The sequence below is a fragment of the Alexandromys fortis genome, unplaced genomic scaffold, assembly GCF_014885135.2.
Source record: "Alexandromys fortis isolate MF-2015 unplaced genomic scaffold, M_Fortis_MF-2015_v1.1 scaffold_33, whole genome shotgun sequence".
NCBI classification, from domain to species: Eukaryota; Metazoa; Chordata; class Mammalia; order Rodentia; family Cricetidae; genus Alexandromys; species Alexandromys fortis.
In genome coordinates, this window is record NW_026067917.1 from 4887156 (window position 1) to 4904808 (window position 17653).

At 35.1% G+C, this 17653-nt stretch overlaps 1 protein-coding gene across 2 annotated transcripts in view; it reads right to left on the reverse strand.

The window, feature by feature from the left end:
• Positions 1–17653, reverse strand: part of Epc2 (enhancer of polycomb homolog 2) — an 86145-nt gene that overhangs the window by 17960 nt on the left and 50532 nt on the right. The window contains exons 4-7 of one of the 2 annotated variants that reach the window (XM_050139913.1): positions 10249–10455; positions 4672–4820; positions 3572–3704; positions 1451–1642 (exon numbers count right to left, since the gene is read on the reverse strand). In XM_050139913.1, coding sequence (XP_049995870.1) covers positions 1451–1642; positions 3572–3704; positions 4672–4820; positions 10249–10455 — 681 coding nt within the window. The remainder of the gene's footprint in view (positions 1–1450; positions 1643–3571; positions 3705–4671; positions 4821–10248; positions 10456–17653) is intronic. The other variant, XM_050139914.1, reaches the window with a different exon arrangement.

Here is a 17653-nt window from a genome sequence, read left to right on the forward strand (position 1 = left end):
CTTTATCTAAGGCAGTGGATGGAATAGCAATCAGGAACACATTCCCCTTATGGTTACAGTGTCTCATGGCATCCTTTTTATAGAACACAGAGCATATGCAAGACTTTCTAGGTTCTCACAAGTACTGACAGCAACCTACTCTGCAAGTTTTACATGCATTATTTAACCATGTCATTTTCTGACTTAAGCTTTTAATAATTTCCCATTTGCCTACTCTTAATACCTTATCCCTTCCACCATTTCCTCTCTCTTCTGACTTCAGCAATGCCAAACTGTCACATTTATCTCACAATGCTGAATCTCTGCTTCCAGCGTCTTTATTTCCTCTACATGGAAGAACTTGATAGATTCACTATTTGTTACATTTTTCATTTCTTCAAAATCGTCATCTGATGACCGTTCTATGCCTGCAAATGGTTACCCAAGACTAACTGGACAATTCTTCTGACAAATGTAATGACTGGTTTAATTAAGTGGTTCCCAGTAACATATAAAATAAAGCACATTTTTGTGCATTTATTAATACATATGAATACCAGAATATCATTTGGGGGAGAAAAGTCAGTGACAGGGCAAAAAAATAATATAGCCACAGGAGGCACATTTTTATGAACTGGGATTTTAAATGGCTCGAACAATAAAAGTCTTTACAAGCAGTCTTGTAAAGTTGATGTTGGCTTTTAAAAGAAAAGTGATTTTAAGTAAATAAAAATATTAAAATATGACACATCTGATAGCAGATTCAAGCTTTTACAGTATTTCCTTTTGAATGCTTTCTATATTATAATATAGAAAGAAAAATAGATTACTGTCAGGCCAGGTGCTTTGTGAAAAATAACCTGATCCTTTAATATATAAAATAAAAATATGTTTTAAAAATAACACTGATGAAATGAAATTCAAAAAATTAATCCTAAATACTTTGCTATGAAACTGTCGAATAGTTGACAAGTTTTCACAAGTAAAAACTTTATTTAGTTCTTTTAAATCTTCTTTAAAGTAAAATAGCTATTACTTGACAAATAAATAAAATTTACATTAAATATAAAAAACTATCATGTTGGTAGAATTTGACAGAAAGTGAACTACTGGTAAATATTTGTACTCATGTTTAAATGTTTTCAAATACCAACATCTTGGACTCAGTAACGTTATTTCTAAAAGGCCACTTTACCAACAGGAAGAAGACAAAGATGCTTGTTTTTATAAAAGGGGAAACCTGAAACTATCCAAATGTCCCACAGAACACATCTCTACAGCTGACAGAAAAACCAGAGTAAACACTGAGTGGCAACATGTGTGTATCCATGTACACTCATGAATATGTAGAAAATGTTTTATACCACTATGTGAGCAAAGCAGAAGCACGACTAGGATGCCAATTACGTTGCAAAATACAGCAAACAAAAGAGTAGGAGGACATGTGTTTAAAACAGTTTCAAACAAGCACCTGTGGAAATTCATCTTCATCTGAGCTCTGAAAGTCATATTGCTTAATGTCACTCTTATTGATCACAGGCAATGTCTCAGGAGTGGGCTGCGGAGGAGCTATCACAGCCTCTGCCTTAGGCTTCTTTGGGTACTTCTTCTTTTGACGAACCACGTCAGAAGCCTCTTCTTTCAAAGACAAATGATGAGGGTGCTGTTTACGTGTCGGATTTTCCCCCAAAAGGAAGAAATGAAAATCATTTTAGAAGTCATGAAAAACTATGCTGCTCTTTGAAAAACATACACTTTTCTTTAGGAGTTAATCTGAATTATTGTTTTAAGTATGAAAACTTTATTATGGCCATAAACTGAAACATGATTTAGATTTACTTTCTGTAATTTATAATGAAAAATAATTATGGTGTTAAAGTTTGTTTTTATAAATAGTTTTAGATTGTTATATTATCAAACCATTCAGTGTTTTAAAGTATTTAAATTTAATTCTTAGTTAAATCCACTGTGCTGGTGAACAAAATTCATTACTTTATTTTAAAAGTAACTGAATAGATCACAAAGTTATTAATTTAGTTCTGCACTTATGTCCAATTTTAAAACTGTCTACCTGTGGTAATCTTTTGAGAAAAATAAGCTTATGAGCTAAACAAACACTTTCATTTTTTACAACATATAATTATTGCCTTGACTGAACAATAATCAAATGGTCCTCAAGTACCCCAGGGTTCTGTGGAGTCCATCTGGCAAAGGGGCCTACTGAAGGGCTGGGCCCTCCTTCTTTCCACAAAGCAGAGACCTGTTTCTGTTTTATACACTGGCTGGTATTGCTTTTGATAAAGGGAGAACTGCCACTTAAAAAAAAATGCTGGAAAGACTGTTCTGAGCAACAAAGAAAAAACAATATTAAAAGTGTAAAATTATTAAGGAAATTATATATTGAATCATATAGCCAAGATATTAAAATTACCTTAGAATGAGAAACAGTGCACACATCAGAAATGCTGATTGAGGGACAGATCATACTTAGTGAAATATAAGCTGCTTGACAGAGATGGATAATTGGGTATAAACTATTAGATCAAAAGGAAAACTCCAAATTCTCAGTAATTCTTCATGTTTTAAGGTAGGATGAATGAAAATTAAATATAGTAACTATGTGTGCAGGGTAAGACAATAATATATTACACTGTGTCTCTAAAAATAATAGGCTATTCCTATTTACTTAGATAAGATCTAAAGATTGATTCAACGTAATTCTGAGTTAAAATTTTATATTCAAATGCTTAGTAATCATACTCTTAGGAAAGGCTCTGACTAATACAAGGTGGAAAAAAAGATTTGAAAAGTAGTTTTCAAAGTGACATTTGTTGCTGCTAACTTTTTTTGACTATCTTTGTGAGTGTGATTCAAAGGGAATTCGATGTGGGCTAGATGCCTGTGATTAATAAGAACCTGCTGGTTGAACTGACATGAGTTGAATGAGGAGGAGTCATACTGCTCCACATTCTTCCTTGGTGTTTAAAAATGAACCCATAAAAAACAATGACATTTTTAAAAGATGAATTTTCCACAAACACCCCAAGTCACTTATAAAATCTTGCTGCAGAGTAGTCTCTACTTACTGTTCAGATGCTTCAGGTCAATGCTTATCTAAACTTATTATTAAAGGCTCTATGAATTTTTACATACCCAAGTTAAATAATACTTGAATACAGCAAATGAGCACTAAATAAAAACAATTCTTTAACCTAAAAATAAAATGTTCACCAAGGCTAGCTCTTTTACTTGGAATAAGCCATATTCCAGAACGTAGAGGACTTTCTAAAGTCAACCAAGGTATGTAACTGGCAAATGCTGGTTCTGGCAATGACCCTGTTCTCTACAGAAGCAGACAGCACATCAAAACAATGAACTTTGGTAGACATGACCTCAAACTGTAATGTAAACACTAGCTATGAGCTAGTGTCACAGAGGTAGAGTACTGGAGGTGACTAACAGGTCAGCTATATTTAAAGACCTCACTTAGAGTAGTGACATGACAACAAACCATGCCGTTTACTTCCTTCCTTCACCACCATATTATGTGATTAATATTACCACCCATGATTCTCTCCAAAGAATTATTTACCTTAGTTTTACATTCTTGAACTTTGTGATGGTTTCCATTATGAAGAGTTGCTGGCGTGGCATATAACTCTTTTTCCGATCTATTAACTTTTACTTCATTAAGGATTTCACCCCCATAGTCTCCCAGATGATATCTTGAAAAGATAATAAAGTGTAAGAAAATAAAGCAGAGTTTAATGATTAAGGAAAACATATTAAAAATTATGGCATTTAAAGTAACTGTTTTCTGTTTTTTGAGACAGGGATTCTCTGTGTAGCTTCGGAGCCTGGCCTGGAACTCACTCTGTAGACCAGGCTGGTCTCCAACTCACAGAGATCTGCCTGCTTCTGCTTTCCAAGCACTGGGATTAAAGGCGTGCGCTACCATCGCCAGGCCATTTTAGGTAATTGAATGAGCAAAATAGAACTATCAATTTGGGGGGATGGGAAGGGGTGAGACAGAGCCTCAAGTGTCCAAGTGGCCTCAAACTTGCTTCAACTCCTGATCTTCCTGTGTCAACCTCAACTGCTCAGATTTCAGGTATGGACCACCAAGCCTAGCTTTAGGGTATCAGATTATTGTTAAGAAAAAAGTTACAGAAACAACAAACTTTATATTTAAAATCCAGTTAAAAACACAACAAGAAACTTAAAATGTCTAAGGCATATGATAAATGAATTTCTCACATAAAGTACTTTTTAATCAGGCACTGAGAATATTCCTTAGAATGTTTACTTCAGCTCCCTAAAAGGTAATGGAACTTCAGTCTATTTAATTATGCAGGAAAATATTTTGTAGATACTAATTCTGAAGAATAGAAACAGGAAATTTTGCCTTTCAACCATTCATTTCCTTTAAACAGTGTTGAATATAAAGAAAAGGGCAAAATAATCCCTCGGTTTTGTTAAAAAAAAAAAAGTACAATGATTCTGAAAATATCTAAAAAGATTAATTCTCTATACCAAAATTCTCCCAAATGAAATCTAAACCATAGCACGTTTATTTTATAAACAACTAGTTACTACAAATGTAAGCTAAAAATGAAATTCCACTATACAATCACTCTCTACGGACATAAAGCCTGGCTAGCATGGCCCTAGTATGAACAGTGGCAATGTTACCTTTTCTCCACCACTTCCAGAGTTAAGTGCAATAATTCCCTTTTGGTTTTCTCTCTTCTCTTAATCATTTCCAAAATTGTTATGGCTCTGCTGAACTCCCGCCTCAGCTTCAGCATCTTTTCATAAGAGGCTTCATCATTCTTACGGTTCTTTGGAAATAATAACAATTTTAGAGAATAATGAAATTACCCATGTTTCCAGTTTCATTTAACAAGCTCTTACTAAATCTGAGTAAGTTTTAAATTATTAAAACAAACAAATACCCAAATAGCAACTCCATAAGAACTCATCTGTTTAACTTCGAAAATTTATGTATGTTGATAACTAATGGCACAAAAAGAATAATTCCAATATAGAAAAAAATCCAACAGACACAAAATGTAGTATATAAAAATTATGAAATCCTTTTACTGCAGTAACATGCTACCCAATGATAAAAATAGACTAAGTCTATATACTCGAGAAAAATGACAAAGCTTCACTTCTAGCAACTCAGAAAACTAAAAATAGTACATTGATAGCACCTCAAAAAATGGCATTCTCATGCTTTGATAGATACATCATTGAAGGGGATGAAAGAGATCTAGCAAAAACTTTAGACTTCAAAACATTGGTAACTTTTAACTTTTAAGCATAAAACATAACTTCAATAAAAGATGGTTTCATTGTAATAAGCAGCAGTCATCAGAATATAAAATCCCCAGTGACGTGTGCTCTCAGTCCATGTCCCCACAGTGTCTGACTTATACAGAGCCACATTAAATACAGACCCTTACTACTTCTCATCTAATACTGTCTGCTAGGCAGACCTACACTTATGCAATCTTCTCACTCTTGAGTTAACAACTAAATATAATATTAGAAAGAATCTGAAGAATATCAAAGGTTTACAAGAGATTATGAATGAAAATATTAAGTCCTGAGTTTTATTTTTCTTTTTTTGCATAGTTCCTTGGACTTGGAAAAATATTCCTCTACTGAAAATAGCATAATTCATATTCCTTTGTTACTGCATATGGAGTATTTTTAAATGCTAACAGATTATCTTATTTTATCAAAAGAAAATTGACCTTATCTCCCTCCCCCACATCAGTACTCAGTAACAAAAGATAGCATGTAGAGCATAGTTGTAAGCAATTTTGGAGGGTAAATGGGAAATAATTTTTAACTGAAAAAAAAATGAACACAATCAACAGCAAACATTAAAATGCCTACTATTCTGCTAATATTCTGTGTGCTTCCCAAATGTGCACAAGAGATACAAAGAATCAAAAAGTGAACATTCAAGATGCCACACCCACTTAAATTATTACCCTTCTTAGCCTTTTCTTTTCTTTGCTGTCTGTTCTACTCTTCAAAACATTATTTATTTTAAAATGATTTCAAACATACAAAGTTACAAAAATAGCACAAATATTTTCCATGGATATTTAACCAGATCTTCCAAAGGTTTAAAGTTTAACTACTTTTTTTTAAATCTCTAGTTAGGTGTATAAATATACACAATATTTGCAGTATTTTCCAAATTTGAGATGAACAAATGTCCCTTAATATTCTAATCTGCTTTTCCAAAAATAATGTTTTTATATAATCACAGCAGAGCAACCAAAATCCGGAAACTAAGATCAATAGAAAATTAGTGAGACGGTAATTTTCAAAATTAATTTTTAAGTTTGACTCCAAGGTTAAAGACAGTTTTTAGTTCCTATGCTTCTATACTCTATTTGGACAAGTTCCTTTTTCTGTGATCATCATGACCCCATTTTTTAAATGGAGAATATTTATTTTTATAGTGTATTCTTCAATTTAAGTTTCATTGATGTTTCCCATGATTACATTCAGGTTGTATGTTTTTCACATAATTAACACAGAAATGATACTGACTCTGTCTCACCCTATCAAGAGTTAGATAACACAATTTGTCCTCTTATTGCTGATTACTCAATTAGGATGGTGCCAGTCAGGTTTACCTGCTAAAATATTATTTTCTCTTTTAAACTAACCTAGTATGCTGTATAATTACATAAGCATTTTTTGTCATTAAATTTTTTTTCTCACGAGTTTAATGTTCAATGGTTCTTTCACCTGGAGTAATTATTAGTATTATGGCTGCCAAATGGTGAAGTTTAAACTATTTCTGTTGATTTTTTAAAGTTATGTATGACATCTAAAAAAAATGTAATAAATGGATAAAGAAAAAGCACATATACATAGTGAAACTATTTTCAGCTATAAAAATGAAATTAAGTTTAAAAGAAAATGAATAAAATTAGAGATCATTATGTTAAATAAAATAAGCCAGGACTCAGAAAGACAAATACATTTCCTCCAATGTGTAGAATCTAGATTTAAATTTGTGTGTACACAGATGTGTACATATGCAGTCATGACAACAAAAAGAGGATGAGTAGATCTTGAAGGGAGGCATTAATATATGTGACAAAGAACACAAGGGAAGACTGGTTGTTTGAAAGAAAATGGCCCCCAAAAGGAATGGCACTATTAGGAAGTGTGGCCTTGTTGGAGGAAGTGTGTCAACGTAGGGGCAGACTTTGAGGTCTCTTGTTCAAGCTTCCAGTATGTGTCAGTCGACTTCCTGTTGTTTGCAAGATGTTGGACTTTCAACTCCTCCAGCACTACAGCTGCTTACATGCCACCATGCTCACTGCCATGCTGATATTGAACTAAACTTCTGAAACTTTAAGCAAGCCCTCTCAATTATGTGTTTTCCTTATAAGAGTTGCCATGGTCATGGTGTCTCTTCACAGCAATAGAAACCCTAAGACAAAGACTATCTGCAGGTGTTAAGAAGAGGACCAGCAGGTGGAGAACAGTATTAGGAATGGGGGAAGACAGCACAAAGACAAACATGAAACTCATCACTTTGAGTATTGACTTAAAAACATTTACATGTACCCAGTCTCCACCTTAACCTCCCATTTATCTAACTATGGGCTCACGGGCTATTCTATGAGTTATGATTCATTACTCTCATTATTTTGATGCTTAAACTTTCCCAGATCTCTTCAGGTCGGCTCCTATGTCCTACTATGGCTCCAAGGTTATTTTCTTGCACAGCAGTATTGTTCTCCCAGGCTTGTCTTTATGCTTCATCAATATTAAAAACAAGTTCACACTGACACTGTTTCTGTTCTCTTCAAATGGCCTTACTCTCTAGTTTCTTTTTTTTTTTTTTTTACTCTCTAGTTTCTAACTCTTTACCCCTTCTTATAACTGTCTCAGCGCCAACTCGTGCTTCTTTTGAAAAACCTTTTCATTTATGTTTTATTTTATCTTAATGGTATGTGTGTGCACCTATGTATATATGAATGCAGGTGTCCACAGAAGCCCCAGTGTTGAGTCATCCTGGGATTGAAGTTACGTAAGTTGTAAACTGCAAGCCAAACTTAGGTCTTCTCTAAGAGCAGCAAGTGCTTTTAACTGCTCCATCTCTCCAGCTCCTCAGGATTAACTCTTCTTATGCAGCTAAAAATTATACTTCTGTACCTACCATCAAATCCCTAGGGAAGTGATTTTTAAACTGCTGTCATTTGAAATCAACTGCAGATCTTTTTGTAATAAAAGATGATTCACAGATGATTGATGTGCACAGGTAGAACTGGGAACCTGGGAGTTTCCTTTCTCACCCAATTATTTTTTCTGAGTAAGTGGTAGACAGATGGCACAGGCAATAAATAAGACTGTATCTATGTAGTTAACATATTAAATACACGTGTTGGTTAGGACTTTCTAACCAGTACATTCAGATAAGATCATCTGATGTAAAAACGTCCTAAAGCACTTATTAATGTCCAAGTTAATTTTAGTTCAGTGACTTATGGCTAAATTCTAGACTGCCATGCAAGCACTGTTGTGCAAACAGTAGTCCTTTTGACCTCTAAACAAGGTATAAGTGTTTTCTAGTTTATTTAATGAAGCAAAGAAAGGGAACAAGGCCCCATGACCAACAGTATTATCCCCCCATGCCCCACCCTGCCCACCTCTTCTGTACCTAGTGTGCATGATCTATGAAGCACTTCCCCATCTTTCTAATTTTGAAACACAATAAACGTTTGTTGATAGCACACAGTGCGTGGCAGAGATAATCCATCTAGTCTACAACTGGAGAAGAATGAAAAGCAATGAGTACTGAAAAGGAAAATGTAGTACCCTACAGAGGAAAATGAAAATAGTGAGCTAGACAAAGGTGAGAAGCAAAGTCAGGAAAAATTGGTTTGGTGATTGTGGGGTGGTGACATGCCAAATTTAAGAAACAATTACTAGTAATTTTTACAATACACAGCTGAAAAAGAACAAAGTACACTTTTACATCAGGAATGTCACTTATATGCAAATAAATCATCAATTCCAAAGCTTTCCCACCTTCTCACTAGAAGAAGCACAATCCCACTTTCCCTCAAGAAACGATCATTAACAGTCATGTTCACGGTGTAACCCAATCAACAACACTGCTTTCAAAAGACAACTTCAGATTGCCCATGCTGACAAGCCTTTCTTCACAGCCAGTCCACATGCAAACAGTTACTGTGGTCACAAATTTAACTCATCTCAATCTTTTCTAATTAAGATGTTACAACCCCCAAATCCTTAGCTCTTCTCTGTTAAAACTGGGGCACTAAACTACGAAATAGGTCTGTGCTAGTGACAGCCATATATTATTGGGAAATCCATCCTCTTATGTTTAGGAAAACCACATTCATAAAAAAAAAAACTCATACAAAAATTCTAATTATTAACCAGTAGGAGAGTTTTTCCTAAAATAATACAAATCCTGGCATCTGCTGTACTTCACAGCTATTATATTAACAGCTGACAAAGATAAGCTTTCAATGTCAACAGAAACAAGAATCCACAGAAAATGCTTTGTTCCAAATTATAATTCTTCAGTTTTTATCTAAAGTGTTCCTGTTTTCTTGTGAAGTTAACAGACTATGATGCCATATGTTGTATTTACTGTTCCTTCCTTATGATAAATGCAAGTCAGCGAACAATCCTCTGAAACAATACTTCCATTTTTATTTTTAATATATCACTCCACAGCCCAAAATTTTAGTTCTCTTAAATTCTGACTCACACTTCTGGAATTCAGATGTAGACATGTCTGTTAATTTATAATCTGACACAACTGAAAATTAAGAAAGTGAGGAAAAGATGCCATTGTTACTTTTGGTAATTTTCAGAACAGGTTTGAAAGAAGTTTTCCTTACTTCCTAAAAGACCATAAAACTTAAAGGCAACAAGACCATTTTCAATTGTACAAACAAGAATGCCATTTCAAAACTCCCCAGCAACCAAGGAAAAGTAGTGTTCAGATTCGTAGCTTCTCCAATAGAAGTGATTCATAAGTGAACTCAAAACCTGCAAGTGTATAGTCACACACAGCTTTTCCTATACTTACAACTGGAAGTCGAAACGAGTTATTAACAGATTGCTAAGGCAGGCATTTAACAAATGCTCAAAAGATCAACTGAAAGGCAGGCTTTCAGGTCATCAGTGTCACGGTTTTCTAGTAAACACAATCAAACTACAGTCAATGAAATACAATGTGGATATTACCTTCCGAGTCTGCATTTTCTCCGTTCTCCTCCGAAATGCAACGTAAGGATCATTGTTAGTAGAGCCATCTCTTTTCTCTTGCTTAATCTGGGGGATGAGGGATGGCCCCCTGCAGTTTTTCCGCTTTCTTACCCAGTAGTCATATACAGCTTTAATAAGGTAATCGTCTTCATTTAGCAGCAGTTTTGCTTCTTGAAGTGTTACAAGCTAAACAGAAAGCACAAGATGTCATCAAGGGCAATGCTGAGAAAGAAATCAGTTTAAGCTACAGCAACTGAAGAAAATGTGATCCATTTAAATAATTACAATTAGATATTGGAGTTGCTGGTGAAGATGTAATTCTATTCAACCTAACAAAATACACCTAAGTCGGGATGCTATTTTAAAAAAAAAAAAAAATCAGTATTTTGCCCAGGTGGTTCTACTATTTAAAATATTTGATAAGGGGCTCAGGACATGGGGTTCAGTAAGGAACTACAAATAGAAAGACAGAGGGTCACTGAAGAAGAAAGCAGTTGTAAACCTCTAGACTATACACACTCACACACACGCATACATACAAACACGTACATACACATACATGCAAATATTTAACGAAGTTAGACAAGTGATACTTGGAAGGACTACCATTGATATATCTTGTATAAATGATGGAATAGAAGATACCTAGAAGTCTTCCCATTTTCTGATATAAGAAGATTCTACAACATTTGAACTTGGCTAGTTACAAGTTTATTAGCATCTATCTATCTGTTTGGTTTTCAGTAGAAACTAGAAGATATGAATTTCTTTTTATCTACCTTCAAAATATACTGTAATGACTATTTTGAAACTGATAAATAAAAGGACAGATTTCAAAATTATGCAAGTTTTGAATCCTTTGTACGAATTACATATAAAAGTAACTCCACTAGTAGAGCTGGCTAAACGCTAGAAAACTCTTGTTCTCAACACTTCCGGTTCAAGATACTGACATAAAGCTGATGTACCTCAAAATTAAAATGTATAAAAATTTGCTTAACCGTATATAGTACTTTGGTCCTTGAGAAGACCAGACCAGTCACTCACTTTTTAGCAGAATGTAATGGGGGTGCCACTTACTTAAATGAACTATAAATTAGAAAAACATAATGCCATTTTAAGGCTGGGAAGCCTTGCTGAAGTGATACCACCCAAGTCACTTTAGAGAAGAGTCTTTTTTCACAAGTTGAGATAGAACCTAAGACATGTTCCCTGGAAGTCAAAAATAAGCAGGGAATTTTCTCACTAATATTACACATTGATCTGTATGCTATATATAGTCATTCAAAAAGATGACTCAACAAAACATTTCTCATATGAGTTCCTGTGTTGACATAGCTTGACGGAATAAATGCACTGATCACTGCTTTCCCTAAATCTATGCAGTGACTCTGAGTTGAGTAACTGGTCCATTATAATTCGGCTGCCCTACCATATACATGCATATATACACACACAAGCACACACACAACTCTTCCTATTGCTACAGCTGGAAGTCTAAACTAATAATGATAAGGTTGCTAGGACATGCGAAACAAATACTGTAAACACATGGTCAAAAGATCAACTGAGGAGTAAGCTTTCAGCAGCTCTTCAATGTCACTGTGCTCAAATGACTAATGATAGCAAACACTACCAAGCTCCACTCAGCCAAACCATTAAAACCTTGCTGTATCACTTCAACGTTTCCCAGCCTCAAAACAACATAATCTTTTTGTAATTTAGAGATCACTGTAAGCAACTGACACCTGCATTGCATTCTGCCAAAAAGCTAAATGAATGGTCTGATCTTCTCAAAGAATAAAGCAGTATATATGATTAAGCAAATTGTTTACACATTTATTTACAGGTACATCAGCATTATTCTGGCTGAATTCATAAAAGAGAAATAAACCCTTTAAAGACTATGTCAGAGCTCTTATGGAAAGCATTTGTCACAAACACGATGATATCTTGAACCAGGGAACAGTTAAGAACGAGAAATTTCTTGTATTAAGCCAGCCCGAGTATTGGGTTTACTTTTATATATGCAATTCATACAAGGAAGAGAATATACTAATAATAAACACATGTATTCCAGTCCATGTGACAACTGAGTATAAAAAAGGACTAGCATTTCTAAACATGATCTTTTCTTAAAGTTATTTTAAAAATTATGTTTATTTAACTTGTATGAGTCTATGTAAATGAAGGCCTGAGCATGCCATTGCTCCTGTGTGGAGGCAGAGGACAATTTGCCGGAGTAGGTTCTCAATTTCCACCTTGTTGAGGCAGGGCCTTGTTTCTGCTGCTGCACTGTGAACTCTAGGTTAGCAAGCATGTGAGCAAGCTTCTAAGTAAATTTCCTGTCTCTACCTACCATCCTATAGGTATCAGGATTACAGATTAAGGCCACTGCATTTGAGTTCTGAGAACTGAACGATCAGACTTGTTGCTGCTTTTACCTGCTAGCCATTCCCCTGACCCTCTAAACATGACCTTAGATCGCTTCAAATTGTTAAAAACGTTCTTGGAATGGTAACATAGAGTACTAAAGTCTACAAGAACAGGACTAGAACAAGAACTGAGCTTTCTCTCCGATTTCTTTGTACATCTATGTGTCCTTGGGAGAGTGTAGTAGATTGAATTTAGGACCTAACGCAGGCTAGGTGAGTGCTTATCTACAGACCTACACACTATTGTCCAGAGCAGACTTCCTAAAGCTCATAACATCCTACTTCACACTGACAGCATCACAGCAGCACCATGGGCTGCTCTCGTGTTCTAGAAGCCAGGAAAAACAATGCTGTGCTATGTTGTATGCTTTGCAATCTTTGCTATTAAATCAACAAGTAGAATGAGGAGGAGAACAAGAGCTCCTTTCCAGTCAACAGACCAATAGAGATTCCTATCCCACACCACACTGACTACTTTCTATGCTCCTGCATGTGCCAGAAGACTAAACCATCTCCATTTACTCCTCCTTTCTGGTGCTCTTTGCTCCAGCTTACAATGTCCTTTTGTTTTCTTTTTAAATATCCTATAGTACAACTAATAATTTAACATATAATTTATAGTTAAACACTGACATTTTCCCAATGTCAGCTATATTTTACAAAAATCTATAAAATCAAACCTCCATGCCATTTACTTATTGGTGCTTGTTGACGTGTGGTCCTCAGTTCCTCACTGATGCAGTTACAGGTAGGCACGAGTATGCTGGGCTTTTCCTACCACTTTGAGAGAATTTTAAAAAACTCCTATAACTTAGCATGCACTTTAGTCACTAAAAAGCAGTGGGAGTAAGTAGGGGCTGGAAAAAGGTCTGCAGTAAATTTGCTCTGAGCTGCCTGGTCACCTGGGTATCAACAGACAGGAGGAAACTACAAGCTCTGTGGTATCAAGGACCATTAAGTTTGCTGGCAGATAAAAACCCAAGGCCTTGCAGTGTCAATATATTTTGAGTAAACAAATAAATTACAAAAGAAAATTGAAGTTTTTTTTATTTACAGAAGTAAATTGGGCAAAAAGGAAATATTACCAGCTCACCATTAGTTCAGATTGTAGAGAAGGGGAAAATAAACTAAGATAAATTCTCTAGCTGAAGAAACTTACAAAATGTAAATAAAAGCAAGAAAAACACAAAGCTGAAAGAGAATTTAGGAATTTTAGAATAGATTATTGGTGAAATCAGATACAGGCAGACAGTGCAGGAGCTCTTCCTCTGGGAGAGGTTACATTTCTTTTCTGTGAGGGTGACTCACTACAGACCATCTTGTCTTACCTTTCTTTTTCCAAATCTGCTGGTATAACTATAATTATCTACATTAAATTTAAAGTGCTAAATGGTATTTTTTTACTTTATGTTCTTCAAGAATGAGCAATAAAGGTTGGTTTACATTGAACATAGTGAAGGATGACATAATTTTATGTAGATAACACAATAAACATTTCTACTTATCAAATGACTCCAAATACACAACTATGGAAAGCCAATGCAAGGAAAAAATATCAGCATTCAATTAAGTAGAAATATACACTGTAACACACTAAGTAATATACATGTATTAAATTGAAGAAAAAGCAAGATTTTTATCAAGGGCCCAGAAAATGGAAAAGGTTTTCAAACTACAACAATGAAGATTTGACATAATCACAAAGTCTCAAGGACAGGATTCCTGAGAAAGCACAGTAACATCAGCCATGTATTACTTTTCAAAGGACTTGTGTGCAAATCAAAAAAGTCTTCTATTTCAATTCTAAGCCTATTAATGAAACAGCTAAATAACAGTATGTTCCTTGTTCACAGGGAACCAAAACTAATCCATTAAAATTCATATGATTGCCAGGCTTAGTAGCAAAACACCTGTAATCTCAACGGTTAGGAGGTAAAGGCATGAGGATTAGGAGCCTTAGGCTAGCTTGATCTACATGAGTCCCTAAATAAAACAAACAAAAAAAAAACCCCAAAAAGCCAAACAAATAAATCACACTATTCCACTACCTGTATATTTGAGAAAATTACTAAAGAAAAATCTGTGTAATCCATTCTTTCATTCAAAGATTTCATTACAGCTTTCATTTATGAAAAAAAAAAATTTTCCTAGCCACATAGTGCTAAGACAACTACCCTCTGCAGCAATGTGAACAATGCTGGTTTCCCAGCAATATAAAGTTAAAACAAACCTGGGGGTAACAACACTTTGAGCTGTAATGGAAACTATAAACACTAAATTTGAGGGCAGGAATGATGGCTCCGCAGTGAACAACACATGTTGCTCTGCTGTGGACCCTGGTTTGTTTCCCAATGCTGCATGGGTATAACAACCACCCAGAAAACTCCAGTCCCAGCTGATACAACACCTTCTTATGTCTGCAGGCACCAGACATGCACATGGAGCACATACAAACAGGCAAGCAGCACTGTGTTCATAAAATTTTAAAAATCTAAAAAAATTTAAATTTAGAATTTCTTTCATCGATTTGATAACACACACATGCACTAAAACTATCACTGCCTATAGTGCAACTATTAAAAATTATGTTTTGAAAGCCAAAGAGAGGACAAGACAACAAAATAGCCCAGTATCAAGATATTTTTCTTGAAAAAGAACCATTTGACTATTTAGGATGTTCTAGGAATCTTCCCAGGAATATGATACAGAAATGATAAAAGGTAGATAGTAAAATCTACTTTAACCCCCAAACACCTGTTAATCTCAAAATATTTTATATTGGTATGGATTTTGGCTTATTGAAAAAAAATTATTTTTCCATTCCTGTTTAAAATAATTTGTATATTGACACAAATGCACAATTATGTCATTGTATATATATTTCTACTTCTCTTAAAAATATTTTGCACATTGTTTTAAGTATAAGATTATTTTTGTCGGGGCTGGAGAGATGGCTCAGTGGTTAAGAGCATTGCCTGCTCTTCCAAAGGTCCTGAGTTCAATTCCCAGCAACCACATGGTGGCTCACAACCATCTGTAATGAGGTCTGGTGCCCTCTTCTGGCCTGCAGACATACACACAGACAGAATATTGTACACATAATAAATAAATATTAAAAAAATGTTTAAAAAAAAGATTATTTTTGTCATATTGTATGTATGGTTATACTTATGTTTAGGATATTGTGTATATTGATGCAAATTAGGGATTTTTCAAAAGATTTATTTATTTATTTATTTTGTATGCAGTGTTCTATCTGCATGTATGCCTGCAGGCCAGAAGAGGGCACCAGACTGCATTATAGATGGTGTGAGCCACCATGTGGTTGCTGGGGATTGAACTCAGGACCTCTGGAGGAGCAGTCAGTGCTCTCTCTTCTGAGCCATCTCTCCAGCCCCAAAGTAGGGATACTTATGTCACAGTGCACTACACATTTCTACCTCTGATTACGATATTTTTGTATACTGTCACAATTCTGAGGTCAATGTCCTCTGTACAGCTGCTTACAGATTGTTTATTTTTATAATGTGAAACTTTAGTTTTTAAAACTATATAGGTTATTAAGAATTACAGATTAATAGTCACCCATATCTGTCATTGGCTAAACAGACTGAGCTCCCACAACACAGGAAGACGCCATAATTCTAGCTTCTCTTCTGTTTCTCATCTCATAGCTTCTGGCAGGAATCTAGCACCAGGAAAATAGAACTGATACAAATCCTGGAACTTCACTATGGATTTTAGCTGAGTAGAAGGAGCAGGATAGAAATCAGTGTGGCTACTTTTTCAGGCTGTGATGATGATGGACTTTAAGCAACTGTGAAATTTTTAGTAAAGATCATCAGACTGAGATTTAGACGACTGCGTACCAAACCACAGATTAGAAATGCAGACTTGGCCTTCCGGGCAAAGGGAACAGGGAAGATCTATAAATAGGCACAGAGCATTGGGAACCAGAGAGTTACACCTGGAGCCAGGTGGAAGACAGTCTTTATCATAAACCACCTAATAATTTTTCCTCCTTCTTACAAAAGGTTTTTAATAAAACCACGACTGGCATAATGAAAAGTCCAGATGAGACACCATAAAAATGGAAGAGGTGGATAAAACAATATGACACTTCAAAACAAAAGTCACTGGTTTTATTTAGGATACACTGGCTGTGGGTGGCTATAAAGAAGTCAACCATCGCATACAATGCTGGTCAACTACATGAGAGACAATGCCCTAAATTAAGAAAGAGATGGGTGTGAAAATGATGAATTTGAAAATTCTGCTATGTTAGAAATGTTATAGAGAAATATTGCCTGGAGCTTAGCAGGTAGAAATAGAACTTGAGGGCCAGCAAGAAGCTGATGGGAACTTAAGATAAAAGAGTAAGCTGAGACACCAATGTGAGTATTAACACATGACAGAAAAGGGCAAAGGAAAAGAAGAAAACCAAAATCATCAAATGTGGCTAATACATCTGATATAACACAGGGACACTGAGTGAACACAGGTTGAAAGAGGCTCCTCGATGACAATCTGGAGACTACTTGGAACTTAAAGAATTCAGTGGTATAAGTAAAAGATTATGCTATGTAGAAGGCACTAAGTATTTCAAATTATCCTTTGAAAATTAAAATATAACAAAAAGAGAGAGACAAGATGGAAGTTTGTTGGAAAAGATGAGATTAGTTATCTTGGCAACAAAGATCCTAGGATACTTTTTTTTTTTTTTTCCTCTGAGACAGGGTTTCTCTGTAGCTTTTGGTTCCTGTCCTGAAACTAGCTCTTGTAGACCAGGCTGGCCTTGAACTCAAGAGATCTGCCTGCCTCTGATTCCCAAGTCTGGGATTAAAGGTGTCCACCACCACCGCCTGGTATTACCAATATGTAATTATCAACATTTATTTTTATACTATATATTTATAATTTTGCCAACTAATTAGAAAAATGATCCTATT